This window comes from Fusarium poae, chromosome 1 (genome assembly GCF_019609905.1).
Source record: "Fusarium poae strain DAOMC 252244 chromosome 1, whole genome shotgun sequence".
Classification (NCBI taxonomy): Eukaryota; Fungi; Ascomycota; class Sordariomycetes; order Hypocreales; family Nectriaceae; genus Fusarium; species Fusarium poae.
In genome coordinates, this window is record NC_058399.1 from 3,073,716 (window position 1) to 3,087,509 (window position 13,794).

Here is a 13,794-nt window from a genome sequence, read left to right on the forward strand (position 1 = left end):
CCGGAGCAACAGCGGCTTTTTTTTCGTAAGCTAGGTACGGATTTGATGCGATATTCCATCAGATGATGGTTATACTTTTTCCACTTCTGGCTATAATTGGTGCATCGTCTCAAACCAACCCCCTGGGTATCCATCACCTTATCTTGAGATGGTTACAGTACAGTACAGACGGTAAAAGTAAAGTATCTCACGATTCTTGTTTCGTTTACATCAGACTAAGCCCGGTCGTGGCCATGTTTTCTTATTTTCTGTTACAGCCAACCAGTCAGTGCGTTAACAGCTGAATCAATATGACGCTTTATACGAGGCCGGCCTTGATCAAATACACATTCAAACATGTCTTTCTATTGTCTTGGTTGGCATGATAGAGGCCTGCATGCTGCTTTGCTTTGCTGTAATGTAATGTAAATGTGACGGTCCTCTACAGCTGGTGTCTGCCGACTCGCTGTGGTGAGCCTGCGCAGTGCTTCCTCAATGGGCCGCTTGGTTGCTGTCCCGTCATTGAATGGACGTACAATGATTATAAACAAGGACAATGGGCCGCTTTCTGTGGCCGCCTGGTGCCCGTCAAGCGACCGTGAAGCAGAAGTTCTAAACAAACAAATAAATAAATAAGAAGGGGACATGTCGTGGCTCCTTGAGAGAGGGCGAGTTCAGCATTGAAGCTGACAAAATGTAATATACTGTCTTAATTTACCTATCATTCGGCCGAGTGCATGATAAATTGAGGTTATTCAATCTCACTGATGAAAGCGCCAACCATTCCGCCATAGCGTCGATGCGGTATATAATTCAAGATTGCTTTACTGCTTTCATGATCAAGAACCTGTCTAGAAGCCATTGTTTCGCATCATGTATCAGACAAATGTCTCTACTATTGAAGCAGATGAATAAAAACCTGTAATTATAATCGTGGTGAATCAATCCGATCCATGACCACCAGATTGTGTCGAAATCGGCATCGCAAAGTGTTTTCTTTATTGAATCGGCATCGTTTCTTTAGGCCCCCGACGCCCCATCGTCAAACAACGTTTCTTTTTATTTAATTATTCACATTCATACATATTGCATCTTGAGAATCATCCGTCTCACACGCCCAGTCTCCATCTCCATCCACGCGGATCCCTGCCTTCACAATTCAAAGCTAGGCCGTATTATCTCAAGCCGAGAGACAAGAACACGCTACGACACGACACAATTGGCACAAAATCGCCCAGGACCAGCGGAGGCTCACACGCTTGATACACGCGCTTCACGTCAAGCCTTTGATCTTAGCTTATTAGCGTCCACCAAAGTAATGTATGTATGTATGTACATTGCCGTGCCTTGCACACCCCGTTTCTTGTGCTATGCAGATAAGTTTGTGCTGTGCAGTTCACACCCAAGTCAAGTTCAAGTTCAAGCCAAGACAAGCCCCGCCTGCTCTACTACCACTCGCCTGCCTGCCTCCGAAGACCGTTCGTTCCTTGGATGGTGAGGTCAAAGTAGCGCAATTCAGCCCGCAAAAGCGAAAGCAGTAATAATAGGTGTAGAGAAACCTTTGCGATATTGAAGCGATGCCCGATGAGTCGGTAAGGAGAAAAGAGGAGGTGAAGACTCCCTTTACAGAGATGGAAAAAGTAAGGAAAAGAAAGGGCTAAAACAGGAGACGTTAATTATTAGATGAATTATTGATTGGTATTGAATTGGATTCATGGATCTGTAAAAGCAAATCGAAGCTTCCTTTTTCTTCTCATGTTTCGGTCTTCTACCAGGATTTGGTTTGACTGGATTTCCTCCGCTCTATTCTGAGTGGATAATATGGGTTGGGTCCAGTAGGTGTGCAACTCCTGGTGGCCTCCATCTCTCCTCGGACGGTCTCCTAACAGGGGCCGCTTTAGGTACCTCCACCCGCGACTCCAGGCGTTGCGTTGCGTACTGTACCTGCCTGCAGTACCTAGCGGTAGCGTTGCGCGTACCCGCAAGCGGTACCCGTGCCAGGAAACCAAGGAAGGTTCAAGGTTACCTAGGGAAGGTCAGGCAGGCAGCCCAGCCCAGCTCGGGGCAGAACTTAGAAGGAGGCAGGAAAGCAAGAAGCAGCTCAACAGCACTCTAGCCTGCCTGAGGTGCATTTGGTCTCCTACACACCCAACATCCTGGCACACACCTTGACCTCTCTCCACCTTCACCCCCCAGCAAGGATTGGTCCCATCCAATCCATCCATGGGGATCCATGAATCTCGCTCTACGCTGCTGCTCTGCATTACTCTACTACCTAGCTAGGTAAGTTAATGTACAGTTGGTTAAAACTACTCTGGTCGCGTACCTCTCACCCAGTCCTTTTCCCTCTTCTCTATCCTCCTCCTACCTCTCTTCAACCTCCCTCCTCCCCTCCTCCTCTCGTTTTGTTGATTCCCTCATTCTCTCATTTAGTCTTCAACTCTCCCGAGCAGGCCTGAAGACAATTTGAGACGAGGAGAATTATCATCGACTCTCCAATCCATTCACCCAACCACCCCAAGGGCTTCTTTCGCTCAACATCTCTCCCTCCTGCGGTTCCCACCCTATTAAATCTAGGCCGGGAAACAAGAATCCCTTCGAGGCTGTGAGACGAACCGATCCAGAAAAGGAACAGGAAGAAAAAGTGAATCAAAAACACCTTTACTGGTATTTCGCTTTTTGAATCTATTCATTTTCTCAACTGCCAATTCCTTCCCTCCAGCTTGCTTGACTGTAAAATTCCTCGGTTGCGTCTCAAACCCACCAGGAATTCCAATCTCGACTGAATTCACTCACTCCCTCTTTCGCTCCCGCTTTCGCTCCCGCCGCCGACGAAAAGCCTCCCACCGAAGTGCCCGCTCCCTTGATTCACTTCATCGAAGCAACGAAGAACTAGTTCGCCAATCAAATTCCCCAGTGACCCTTCGGACCACTAAGAAAGGAGAACTATACGACAAGAGAGTTATCTAACTTTCTAGCCCATCACGCACGATCGCAATCAACCGACCTGTTCGATCTCATCACTGTCAATTCCGGTTGGACTGTCTTGAAGCCAGAGTGTTTAGAGGTATGTCACTAACTTGGCCTTGGAGTCTGGCCTTATTCATAGCATGGGTATCTAACCTTCCGAACAGCTGCATGCCTAGTATATTACTTCCGCATACCGCTCTCTTCCCCACAACGACGCTTCTTTTCCATCCTTGAAGATTGCTCGTGGGAGACGTTAACTCGTTGTTTCCACTCAATTTCAGGGATTGTCTCATCTTCTCAACGAGCTCTGCCCATCTCCCCGACGTGTGCCGGTAAGACTGACTCTTCTACCCCCCTCGATACCGAATTCGTGCCAGCCCAGCCTCCACTGTCTGTTAGAATCTATCACCCAAGGGATATAGCAGAAACCGCTCTTGAAGAGCGCGACCCTGGCAGAATCGAGATCACGCACTAGTATAAACCTCGTACTGACGCACATACCATATTAGAGCCCTTGAGTCGATCTCGTTTTCAAACGACCCCTTTCCAAATCCCTTTTCTTTCATTGCCTCCACTATCTGTAAAGCTACATGCTCCTGGTTTCTTTCTACCAGCCACCAACACTCTTTTCATTTTCTTGCACGTTCATTAATATCTTAATATCCTAATTCATTGGTTTGCATCACTCCTTATTGCATCCAGTAATCAACAATCATTCACACTCTCAACTTCGAATTATCCGACCACAAGATTCCTGGCGAACCGACAGTCCTTCATTCGACACCAAGCCACACCAGACACTCCCACTTATCTACGCCATCCGAGAAATCACTGCCCAACATGGCTTACTCTCAACATGACGACACCTTCTTCGTCGAGTCCGATGAACCTCATCACAGAATCACTGCCCAAGAGGCGGCGAGGATGATGGCACGTCAAAGACAAGATATCATTGGCGTCGAACTCTCACGGTTAGCAGGTGACGAATATCTCGAGGATATCATGCAACACATGCGACAAATGGAGGTAAGTAGAAGTGACACTCTTGCGCATCTAGTATGCTGACCAGCCACAGGATGAGACACTACCTGATGCCTCCCTCATCGATATGCAACGCGAGATCCAATGGTTTATGCGACCTTACTTGATCGACTTCCTCATTGAGGCTCACGCCGCCTTTGGCCTGCTACCTGAAACCCTCTTCCTGACTGTCAACCTCCTGGACCGATACTGCTCGAAGCGAGTTGTGTACAAACAACACTACCAATTGGTCGGATGTGCCGCTCTACTCATCGCCGCCAAGTATGGAGATAAGAAGGATCGCGTTCCTCAAATTCACGAGCTCAACAACATGTGCTGCGGCCTCTACGATGCAGGCATGTTCACTCAGATGGAGATGCACGTCCTCAACACGCTTGACTGGATCATTGGCCACCCTACCGTCGACTTCTTCTCTCAACTAATGGTGGCGGGGGAGGGTGATGATCAGGAAGTTGCGCACATGGCTGCCTACCTCTGCGAAATTGCTTTGTACCACCGCGACTTTGTCTCCACCAAGCCTTCGGTCCTGGCTCGATCTTCGCTTGCCCTTGCTCGGGCTATTCTTGGTCGCACTGAAGTCAACGATGGTGGTTGGGACCAAACAGAGAACGTTACCTTGATTACTCTATCGCATCACCTTCACCAGCCATCACCCACACTCGCCCGCAAGTACTCAACGACCGGTTTTTCTCGCGTATCCCAGAAGCTTGCTGAGTTCATGGCTGAACAAGCTGCCATTGCCCGTCGAGCTGCCAGCGCCAACCCTGCCACCCCTCTCACCGAGCCTATCAACAAGCACACCAGCAACATCTATAGCACACCTTCCAAAGGGCACAGCGCGATGGGGTTCGATGGATACCTAACTCCTCCGATCACACCGGACGGTAACACTTTGATGGGTAACAACCTGGCTAAAGAATCATATGTCTTGCCTCCCCGATGTCCAGTCACCCCTACGCCCCCTCACCATGCGGCAGTATATGGTCAACAACAACAGCAACAACAAAACCAATACGTCGGATACGTTAACCAGCATGGCATGAACCAATAATGCTCTTCATGACAAGATATTGAATCGACAATTCGACCTCGACGTTCACCCATGTACATCACCTTGGCTTTCTTACACAATCTTTTGCGACATTCTATTATTTGTTCGAAATCATTGCATGGTCGCACAACAGAATGATCTTTCACATGTGTTATTTTTTGGCATTTAGCGACTTGTTTCCAATTCTATCGCGATTCAACAACAAATTTTTTTTTTCATATCAACACCAAGTCTAGCGGCACCAAAAAAAGGAATACGCGGATCATACCCCTTTCTTCTTCATTTTTCAGCAAACTTTCTGCATTTTATTTTATCAGGCTCCATACGACTTGCTCCCCCGGTGTGGAAAAAATCCGCATAACCCGAAGAGGTCCTAAAACAGGTCACCATCTGGGGTAAACTGGTTGGCGACATAGATTTACAGTTGAGGAGCCTACTCGACGACACGGATATCAGAGAACGGAGAAGAGACCGAGAATGCACCAAAAAGGTCCCTCACAGTGGATAAAAGGATACCCTCCCGGATATGGGAAAAGGCGGTCTATGGACCGTTTATTGAGACAGGGACGATGGTGTCTTGACCTCGGTCTGGTACGATGAGGCGAGTCTACTCTTCACGACTGCAGCACACGATACGTCTGCATAATTCTTCTAAAGGTGTACGGGACCACGGAGTTCAGTTGGGAAATCCTACTGGTAGTTGGTCTCTGGGGAGGGATTTTGGCATTTACTGGTGCCTTTGGTTGGATTTATGAAGCTTGGACTATAGTTCCTCTCTTCGAAAGCGGCCCCCCTGTCCTGTGTATAGGTAGTTGCACGTAACAAAGACAGGCACAAAAAAAGAAGTAAAAATTCTTTAACTTTGAACTGTTCCAAATCGTATTCATTTCTCCATTTCATCATTCCAATGGCAGGTTTGGTCATGCCAGTATTCACTGATTTTTGCTACCGTAATTGATATTTGTTCCACGTGATATGGTTTCAACAAGTCCACCCATGATAATCGGCTCTTTTTCGCCCAGCCATATCTTTCTCCTGTCTTACTCTAAGTTTCTTGGACTCTGTATTTGTGTTCACACTCTACTTAGGCAGAAAAGGTCTAGATCGTCGATGCACGAAGTGGAGGCTGGGAAAGCAAGCAAGCAGATAGATAGATTGACGTCAGGTAAATTTCCTACTGTGGAGAGGTTGTAATTTCGGGAGAGACGCCAAATGGCTGTCGCTTTCTTGTCCCTTTTTCTTTTTTTTTAACTTAACGGCGCTCCATTCAAACCCCCTGACTAGGAGTCACACATGCATAGAACTACTGATGTAGGGCATGATATATATTAGTATTAGATAACTTAACTTTGTAGGTTATAATTTTGGAGTAAGGGAGGTACTCTGTATGTTCGTAAGGTTTAACTAGTTAGCCCCCTGGATAATGCATGTTGGCATTTAACGATCAAATCTGATACTATTGGCGGTGTGCCTGGAATTGCTAATCTTGGTTGCAGGTCGTCAAAGCACAGACACGTCGTGTCATAATGTATAAGGCGCTAGAACCTACATTCCTGGGCGGTGATAAGGTGTGGTGCTCGTCAGATCACATTACCAGGAGGCTTGTGCCATTTTCTCATTCCTACGAACCAGCGTCCTGGAATATGGATATGGAAATAACAAACGGTCATTGGGATGCATGCATGTCTCATGAGTCAGAAGCAACGATTCAAGCTGTGTTTGTATTTGTCTTTGTTGGTTCGTCCATGTTCCTGACATGCGAGTGTTGGGGGTGAAAATGCCATAGGGTTATTGTTCTATTCCTCTGTCCGAGACAAGACACGGATTCCGAATTGCTGACTCTGACGATCCCCATAGCTGATGATTATTATTTATTTACTGCCAAGTCTTGGGGTTTTCTGTCTCGTTCTAGTCGAATATCACCCGTCAAGCTAGCAAAGACCGTTCCATGCCTCACTCTGCAGGAACCCGTGCAACGGTGTAAGTCTACGAAAATGACGGTAAAGACACCGCTTCTAGACACATCTTTTAGAACAACACTAGTCAATACCGCATAACTTGTACGGCAAGTATAAACAGAGATCAGATGAAAAGTCACTAGAGCACATATACACCGCATAAGTCAACTGTGAGGGAGTGCTCACCGCATTGACGAGGCGCGCATTGGTCCAGTTCCTGTTCATGTAGGGTAGCAATATTTGACTCGGCCGAAAGTGAATAAAAGGCTATGAAATTACAAAAAATTTCTCCACCCGGGGAGAAACTGCATGGCTGGGACGGAAATTAAACATCCCACGACGCGAGACTGCAACAACAAACGATCTCACACCGTCTTTTCACATATTGTGCAGAATGTATGTAAATAACACTGACTATTAATTACCTATAACTTGGAAGGGGGTGTGTAGTCAACATACGCCACAATTAGCCACATTCGATGTATGTTGTGTGGTTGGCCAGTATAGGTCGAGTTATGCTATGTCGCTTGAGACTCTTATTCGCTGGTTATTTTATGCAAGGTTCACGATGAACAAATATTTTAAGTGACCGAGCAATGTAGGGTTGGTTTTCCAATAGAAGTAGTAACTATCGACGTGTAACGAATCCGAGCATCTCCTTGATTTGTTTTTTATGATCTCTTAAGCTTTCGCCCAGGCCTTCTCAATTTCCTCAAGGTTTTCAACAAAGGTTAATCTGTCCGCGCAGACCAACTTATCAACAATTCTTCATATCTAAGGTTCTCTCAAGACTAGGTTTCCCAACCAAGGCGTGACTCATACGGCATGATGTGGGTGACTTATAAAGGAAGCTTCGGCATCTCCTTGATAAGCTGCCCGTTGATAGCATTTTGTCAATTAGATAAAGTATTGTTGAATTTGGTGAAATGTTTAGTCGTCAGTCTCATCGTAATACATTAGCAACAGCACGTTTGAAAGACATCAAGAAAGACACAGTGTAAGTAACCGAGTGCTTAAACACCTATTTATTTAAAACCCGATTGGCCATGCTTATGGTCAAAACGTTGCGGACGTTTTCTTACAAAACAACCAAGAAAAATAACAGATCTTTCACCAAAGTTACAATACATCGTAGTTGATCCTTAGATACTCAGTAGAGACCTTACCACACACCATATAAGAGAAAAACGAATGACTGTCAGAGACAGACTCAGGATTAATGAAATATCATAAATATCTATCTTGACCAGATGTCCTTCCTTCTCGCGAGAAACTGGGCTAGTGGGTAGCAGAAAATAACCTCCCAAGTCTTAGGTTACAAAAATAAATAGTCTAAGGAGCATAAAGTGACCTACTAATTTCGTCTCTTATACCTCAAGCGGCCAATTTTCCTGATACACTGAGGCTGGGCTATTCTACTTACATCTGTTTCTTTGCTGGTTTGACGTGATCCTTAGCGAATGAGCATGTCTGGAGGCCCTGAGGCTCTTGAACGTCGACCTCGAGCTTTTGGGTTTAGCATACGTTTGCTAAATATAACAAGGGATTATGGACTTACCAGGTTGGACAGACCGTCTGGGGATCGTTGCAAATTCGTCCGTCTCGGGCTAAATGATGGACAAAAAATGAGAAGTCGCAAGATGTCTTGCTCTTGGTGTGAACGAAGAAAAGGTGGGTGGTGTGAAAGATAAAGGGAGAAATAAGAGGGCGACCCAGCTGTTTTCTTATTTGGGAAAATAAGTCTTGAGTAAGATGCCTGCTGAGCGGGTTTTAGCTGTAGTGCTTGGAAGCTGTTACATGTTCTTTATGCTGCAATTATGAAATATTGGCTTTGATGTATGATGGAGTTTGATATAGAATAGCAATTGAGGAGAGATGTTAAACTAGATAAATTTGAGTTAAAACTATGCCTACGGCCTTAAGAGATTGGTAGAAAGTGAGTCGATAAATTGAGCGATGTGGTGTTGTAATAATAATTGATTTCAGTCGGGAAATTGACCGAAGATATAGTAAAGACGGCAGCCCGGGCAGTAGCTGCGAGACCGGCGACTTAAGAGGTAGTCACTAAAACCGGGCAGTTTTGTATTCCTCGAAGACTCCCGAGATCTTGTAAATCGGCCACCTGCCATTAGTAGTAAAGGGTAGACAGCCAAGTATGCATACAATAAGAGTCGGACGACGTGGTAGACCAAGGTAACAGGACCATCTCTTCCTCGCCAGGGAAACGGCGGTAAACGGAACCAACCATCGTTGATATACTCAGGCTTGTAAAAGACTCGTGCCTCTCCAAGACAAATCTTGATATGAGTCGTTGAGTGAAGGATGCAAGTTGAACGAGTCTTGTGAGCAACGTGATAATACAGGAGGGAAGATTTCCCCTTCAGTCATAGATCCAGCGGAGTTATATAGCAGCAATTACATATTGCTTAACACCGATCACTTAAACGACCACCCACTTTGAATGTCTCATCAAGCAGCTTTAAAGCATTTCCAAGTCTCCATTGTACTCAGACGCTTTCCAACTTTGGTGACTTCATATCTCGAGAGTGACGTTTCGCTACAGAGCCAAGTTAGGACCTGATCAGGGTTGTGGGCCGGACGATGATATACTCTTTTGTATTTTTTTAATAGTCTCTCGTATAAAGCTGTATATGAGCCGGTCTGGTCTTGTGGTGTGACGTTCGTGGACTCGACTTAGTTCAATAGCTTCTTTTGTGGCTAGCGAGTAGCAAAAAAGTTGGCATCCTAAAGTCTTAGGGTACAAAAATAAGTACTCTAAGAATTGTAGCCTAAGTAGCATAAACTGACCTACTAATTTCGTCTCTTATGCTCTTCTTAGCGGCCAATTTTTCTGATACCCTGACAGGGGGTATCGCATATAAAGACATGTCGTCAAAGTATCTCTGGAAAGGCAGTAGAAGTATACGCAAGTCTCAACCGGCAAGTGGATTGGCATGGATCGTGACATTTTCGATACGGACTGGCTCTTTCGGTCTGTTCTTTCGATCAACTTCGACAGCCTCCATCTTGGCCAGCGTCGCTAGACCCTCATCTCCAATCACACGTCCAAATACAGTGTTGAGCCCGTCAAGATGCGGCGCCTTGTCAAACGTGATAAAAAATTGCGATCCGTTGGTCCCCGGTCCCTTGTTGGCCATTGAAAGCACACCTCGCGCGCCGTGTCGCAGCGCAGGCCGGATCTCGTCCTCGAATGCGCCTCCCCAGATACTGCGTCCGCCCTTGGGATTCTCGGGAGGGTTTGGTGTTGCGGGGGCGCCAGTCTGGGCCATGAACTTGGGAATGACGCGGTGGAATGGAGATTGGTCGTAGTAACCTGAGCCGCAGAGGGCGAGGAAGTTCTGGCATGTGTTAGTCGAGGGTGCATGTAATCTCAAGGTTCTATTTTTTACGAACCTCTGCGGTTTTGGGAACGCTTTCGCAGTATATCTCGACTTTTATGTCGCCGTGCGACGTGTGTAGTGTGACTGACATCTTTTTGTATGTGGATGTGATTATTCTGTTGAGTGAAGTCGTATCGAGAAAGTTGGAGGAATGGTATGCTACAAGGTGTGGTGTTGCTTCTCTGAGTGTATATGATTGGACAAGGATTGTAGATATTGATGACTAATATCTCCAACGACATATGCTACTTGTATCACTGTTATGAGCATCGCTTCGTTTATGCAAGAAAGCTTGATAACGTCTTGCCACAAGTAATTTTAGTGAGAAGCGGTATTTATGCTATATTTTTTTGAACGTTGAAACGTTTCTGTGTATCAAACAAATCATAATACTGTCGCCATGATACAACACTCAATGTATGTTATCATATATCATCCACTTTTCGATGCCGTTGTTCTTTTTTCTTATCATAAATTTCGTTTCGTTTTCAAATTTTCGTCAATCTTCATAACACATGGTTCTTTTCGTTTACGCTTCGGGACAAAAAACCAAGCCTGACGAATCAAGCTTGCGGTGGAAGAACAAGTTCATCATGGTCACCGACCTCAATAGAGCCCGCCTCACCCTTGAACTGGTACTCAACACGGAGAACCTTGTCTTGGCCTGGTGCAGGATCCCAGAAGCCTGGCAGACGGTTCTTGCGCACTCCTTGAGGGATCACAAGGGCAGGTCCGTTAACGTAAGAAGGTTCACTGACCAAAGCCGCAACGGCGACGGTCACATCGGCAACTTCATCGCTTGGAACGAGTGAGCCGTCTTCACTAGGAACACCAAACCTCGCACTGAGGATTACGAGACCTTTGAGGGTCATCTGACCCTTCTGGCGAACTTCAACAGGTTGTGCAAGAAGTGTAGTGATGTTGTCGGCTTCAAATCGGTGTTGGGCGATAGTGACTGGTTTTTCGGTAGAGGATATGTCTAAACGACTACGTCGGTGCGAACGCGCAGTCTGTTGACGGCGGTAGCTGAGGCCAAGTTGCACTGCAGCAAGGCCAGCAAATGGCAAGGCGCCAGCCCAGAAGAGGATGTCGGGTCCAAGTAGTGATCGCGGAGCGATGAGCAAAGGGACACTCAGACGTTGACCAAGACGAGACCAGTAGACGGAGAGGTGGAGGTTGTGTATGCTCATACCAACTTCAAGACCGATGCGCGCAAAACGACCAACAGGCCAGAGATTACGGACAGCCAAGTATTGATCTTGGAATCTGTTTGAGCAGAGTTCTGCCTCTAGACGTGCTGCTGCAGGCATGCCTGGATCTAATGACGTTGGCGGAGCCTGGAAAGGCAGGACCAAATCCTTGCTATATCTTATAGCACCAGCCGCCGAGACAGGCGATGCAGAAGCGGAAATAGCCCATGATCCATGCTGGCATGTGTTGATCTCGTAGTCAAGACCTCGAATTCCACCCTCGTCGCCAGGGGTATCCGAGGAACCCGGGGCTGGCAATCGGTCTGACTGTCCCGTTCGGAAACCTAGTTCTATGCTGGGAGTAGCTCCAGGCGCTTCAGTGTTGAAGAAGTCCGGGTTTATCGTGGAGTGCTCAGAGAAGAATCGAGAGTACTGTTCAGCGCCAAAGGCCCAATCGCCAGTATCTGCGCGGAGGAAGCCAGTTCCATGGCGTAGATTCTGATAAAGGCCGATAGCAACACGGGGTTGAAACTCAGTAGTATCCCGCGAAGATTGTATGCTAGCTTCAGCAATAGTAGGCTCGGTGAAATTGGGCAGGAGAAAGTGGTGGTAGAGACGGCTTCTAGCGGTAAGTTCAGGCAAAACATCCGCCTCGAGCTCAACAGCTGTCTTTATCCATCTAAACTTCTCTGGCGATGGTGAGAGCTTGCGGTTGAGGAACTCTTGTCTATATTGAAGAGTGGCCAATGGCGCAAATTTATTCTCGACAAGCTGCATAAGCCTATGCCTCGAAATTGTCAGGGGTAGAAGAGGCTGATACCGATCGTACAAGAGTGAAGTTGGTACTGATGAGAGATCCTTCGAGATGCCATAAGTAGATCCAGTAATGGTTACCGTGGGTGTGGCTACTTGAACACCAGGCTGCGATGGACTCCCCACGGGTTTCTTCTCGTTTTTGGAAGCAAGACTCTCTATCCGTGCAATTTGAGGCTGCACCAGCTTCTGCACGCCTGGAAGCTCGATTGTGACGGAATGGCTGAGAGCAAAGTCCAGGATCTGGAGTTTTGGTCTGCCACTGGTCGACTCAGATGCGTCCAGTCGAACACCCAAATCAGAGTTGGTGCTGATACTGCTTTGAATGCGGTCCCGAACAGCTTCTTGGAACGCGATTTCGTATTCAGACTCGAAGGCTTCCGTTCCTTCAGCTTGCACGAACTGGTCTACATCGTATTGCGCTCGGCGCACTGGATCAATAAGCGTCTCAAAAGCATCTTGAACCCGGAGGAATTGTTGGCGAGCAACTGGACGCAGATGCGCAGGATAGCTCTCAGGGTAAAAAAGAACAAAGAGACGATAGTATGCGTTTCGGATCTGCTGTTGTGAAAGCTCTTGTGCGCCTTGCGGGAGGCAGAAGAGGTCGTAAAAATTGGAATCCGAAACCTGCAAACTGGGTAGTGTATTGCTGATTTCATGCAACGTATCGTCATTTCCTTCTGTCGAACTTAGGGCAGCCTTTTCGTCGTCTTCTGAGTCTTCGTCATCGGAGTCGTCAGAGTCAGAGTCTTCCTCGTCCTCATCTTTGTCTTCAGCCTTGTCTTCGTCCTCCTCATCTTCATCGTCGTCCTCTTCGTCGTCTTCATTGATGCCTTGGTCATAAATGGAGCTCGCATCATCGTCCCAGAGATTGAAGTCTTGTCGAGTAGCAGCGAACTGCTCATTGAGAGAGAAGCGAGATGAAGCAGCTCTTAGAGATCGAGAAGAATTGGCGGCTGATGGATACGAATAAGGACTATTGGTAGGATAAGAAGTTGGAGCTGCTGCAGGATAGGAAGTTGGACCGGTCGAGGGGTGACGATGACGAGGTTCCTCGTAGTTGGCTGATGAGCGAGCTGAAGAGCGTACAGACGAGTTCCTCGAGCTACGGTGGGGTCGAGCGCGGGGTACTCGAAGGCTGTCGCGATCACGGTCACGACGACTACGTCTGTCAGTCATGATGATTGATTGATGGTGTTGCAAGACGAATGACTCTCCATTGGGGTACCAGAAAGGTAGTATATGCAAGGGAAAGAGGCACAAACACAAGAAGAAATAAACAAAAACACCTGAAAAGAGCTGTCACCGCCTCGGACTGGCGGCAAAGTGGAAGACTCGCCAATCACGATGATATGAGAGCGGATGGATCATCCAAAGGCCTCTCGCACGAC

At 47.0% G+C, this 13,794-nt stretch overlaps 3 protein-coding genes across 3 annotated transcripts; 1 reads left to right on the forward strand and 2 right to left on the reverse strand.

Annotated features, from left to right (window-relative positions):
* Positions 1 to 3,789: 3,789 nt before the first annotated feature.
* Positions 3,790 to 5,041, forward strand: FPOAC1_001004 (uncharacterized protein; the record flags this gene model as incomplete). Its single annotated transcript, XM_044845611.1, has 2 exons — positions 3,790 to 3,975; positions 4,025 to 5,041. 2 exons carry the CDS (start codon positions 3,790 to 3,792, stop codon positions 5,039 to 5,041), a joined length of 1,203 nt encoding a protein of 400 aa, XP_044711527.1.
* A 4,891-nt stretch (positions 5,042 to 9,932) lies between these two features.
* CYP10 (Peptidyl-prolyl cis-trans isomerase cyp10) lies at positions 9,933 to 10,491 on the reverse strand (the record flags this gene model as incomplete). Its single annotated transcript, XM_044845612.1, has 2 exons — positions 9,933 to 10,358; positions 10,414 to 10,491. The coding sequence occupies 2 exons, from the start codon at positions 10,489 to 10,491 to the stop codon at positions 9,933 to 9,935; spliced, it is 504 nt and encodes a 167-aa protein (XP_044711528.1).
* A 472-nt stretch (positions 10,492 to 10,963) lies between these two features.
* Positions 10,964 to 13,582, reverse strand: FPOAC1_001006 (uncharacterized protein; the record flags this gene model as incomplete). Its single annotated transcript, XM_044845613.1, has 1 exon — positions 10,964 to 13,582. One exon carries the CDS (start codon positions 13,580 to 13,582, stop codon positions 10,964 to 10,966), a length of 2,619 nt encoding a protein of 872 aa, XP_044711529.1.
* Positions 13,583 to 13,794: the final 212 nt, after the last annotated feature.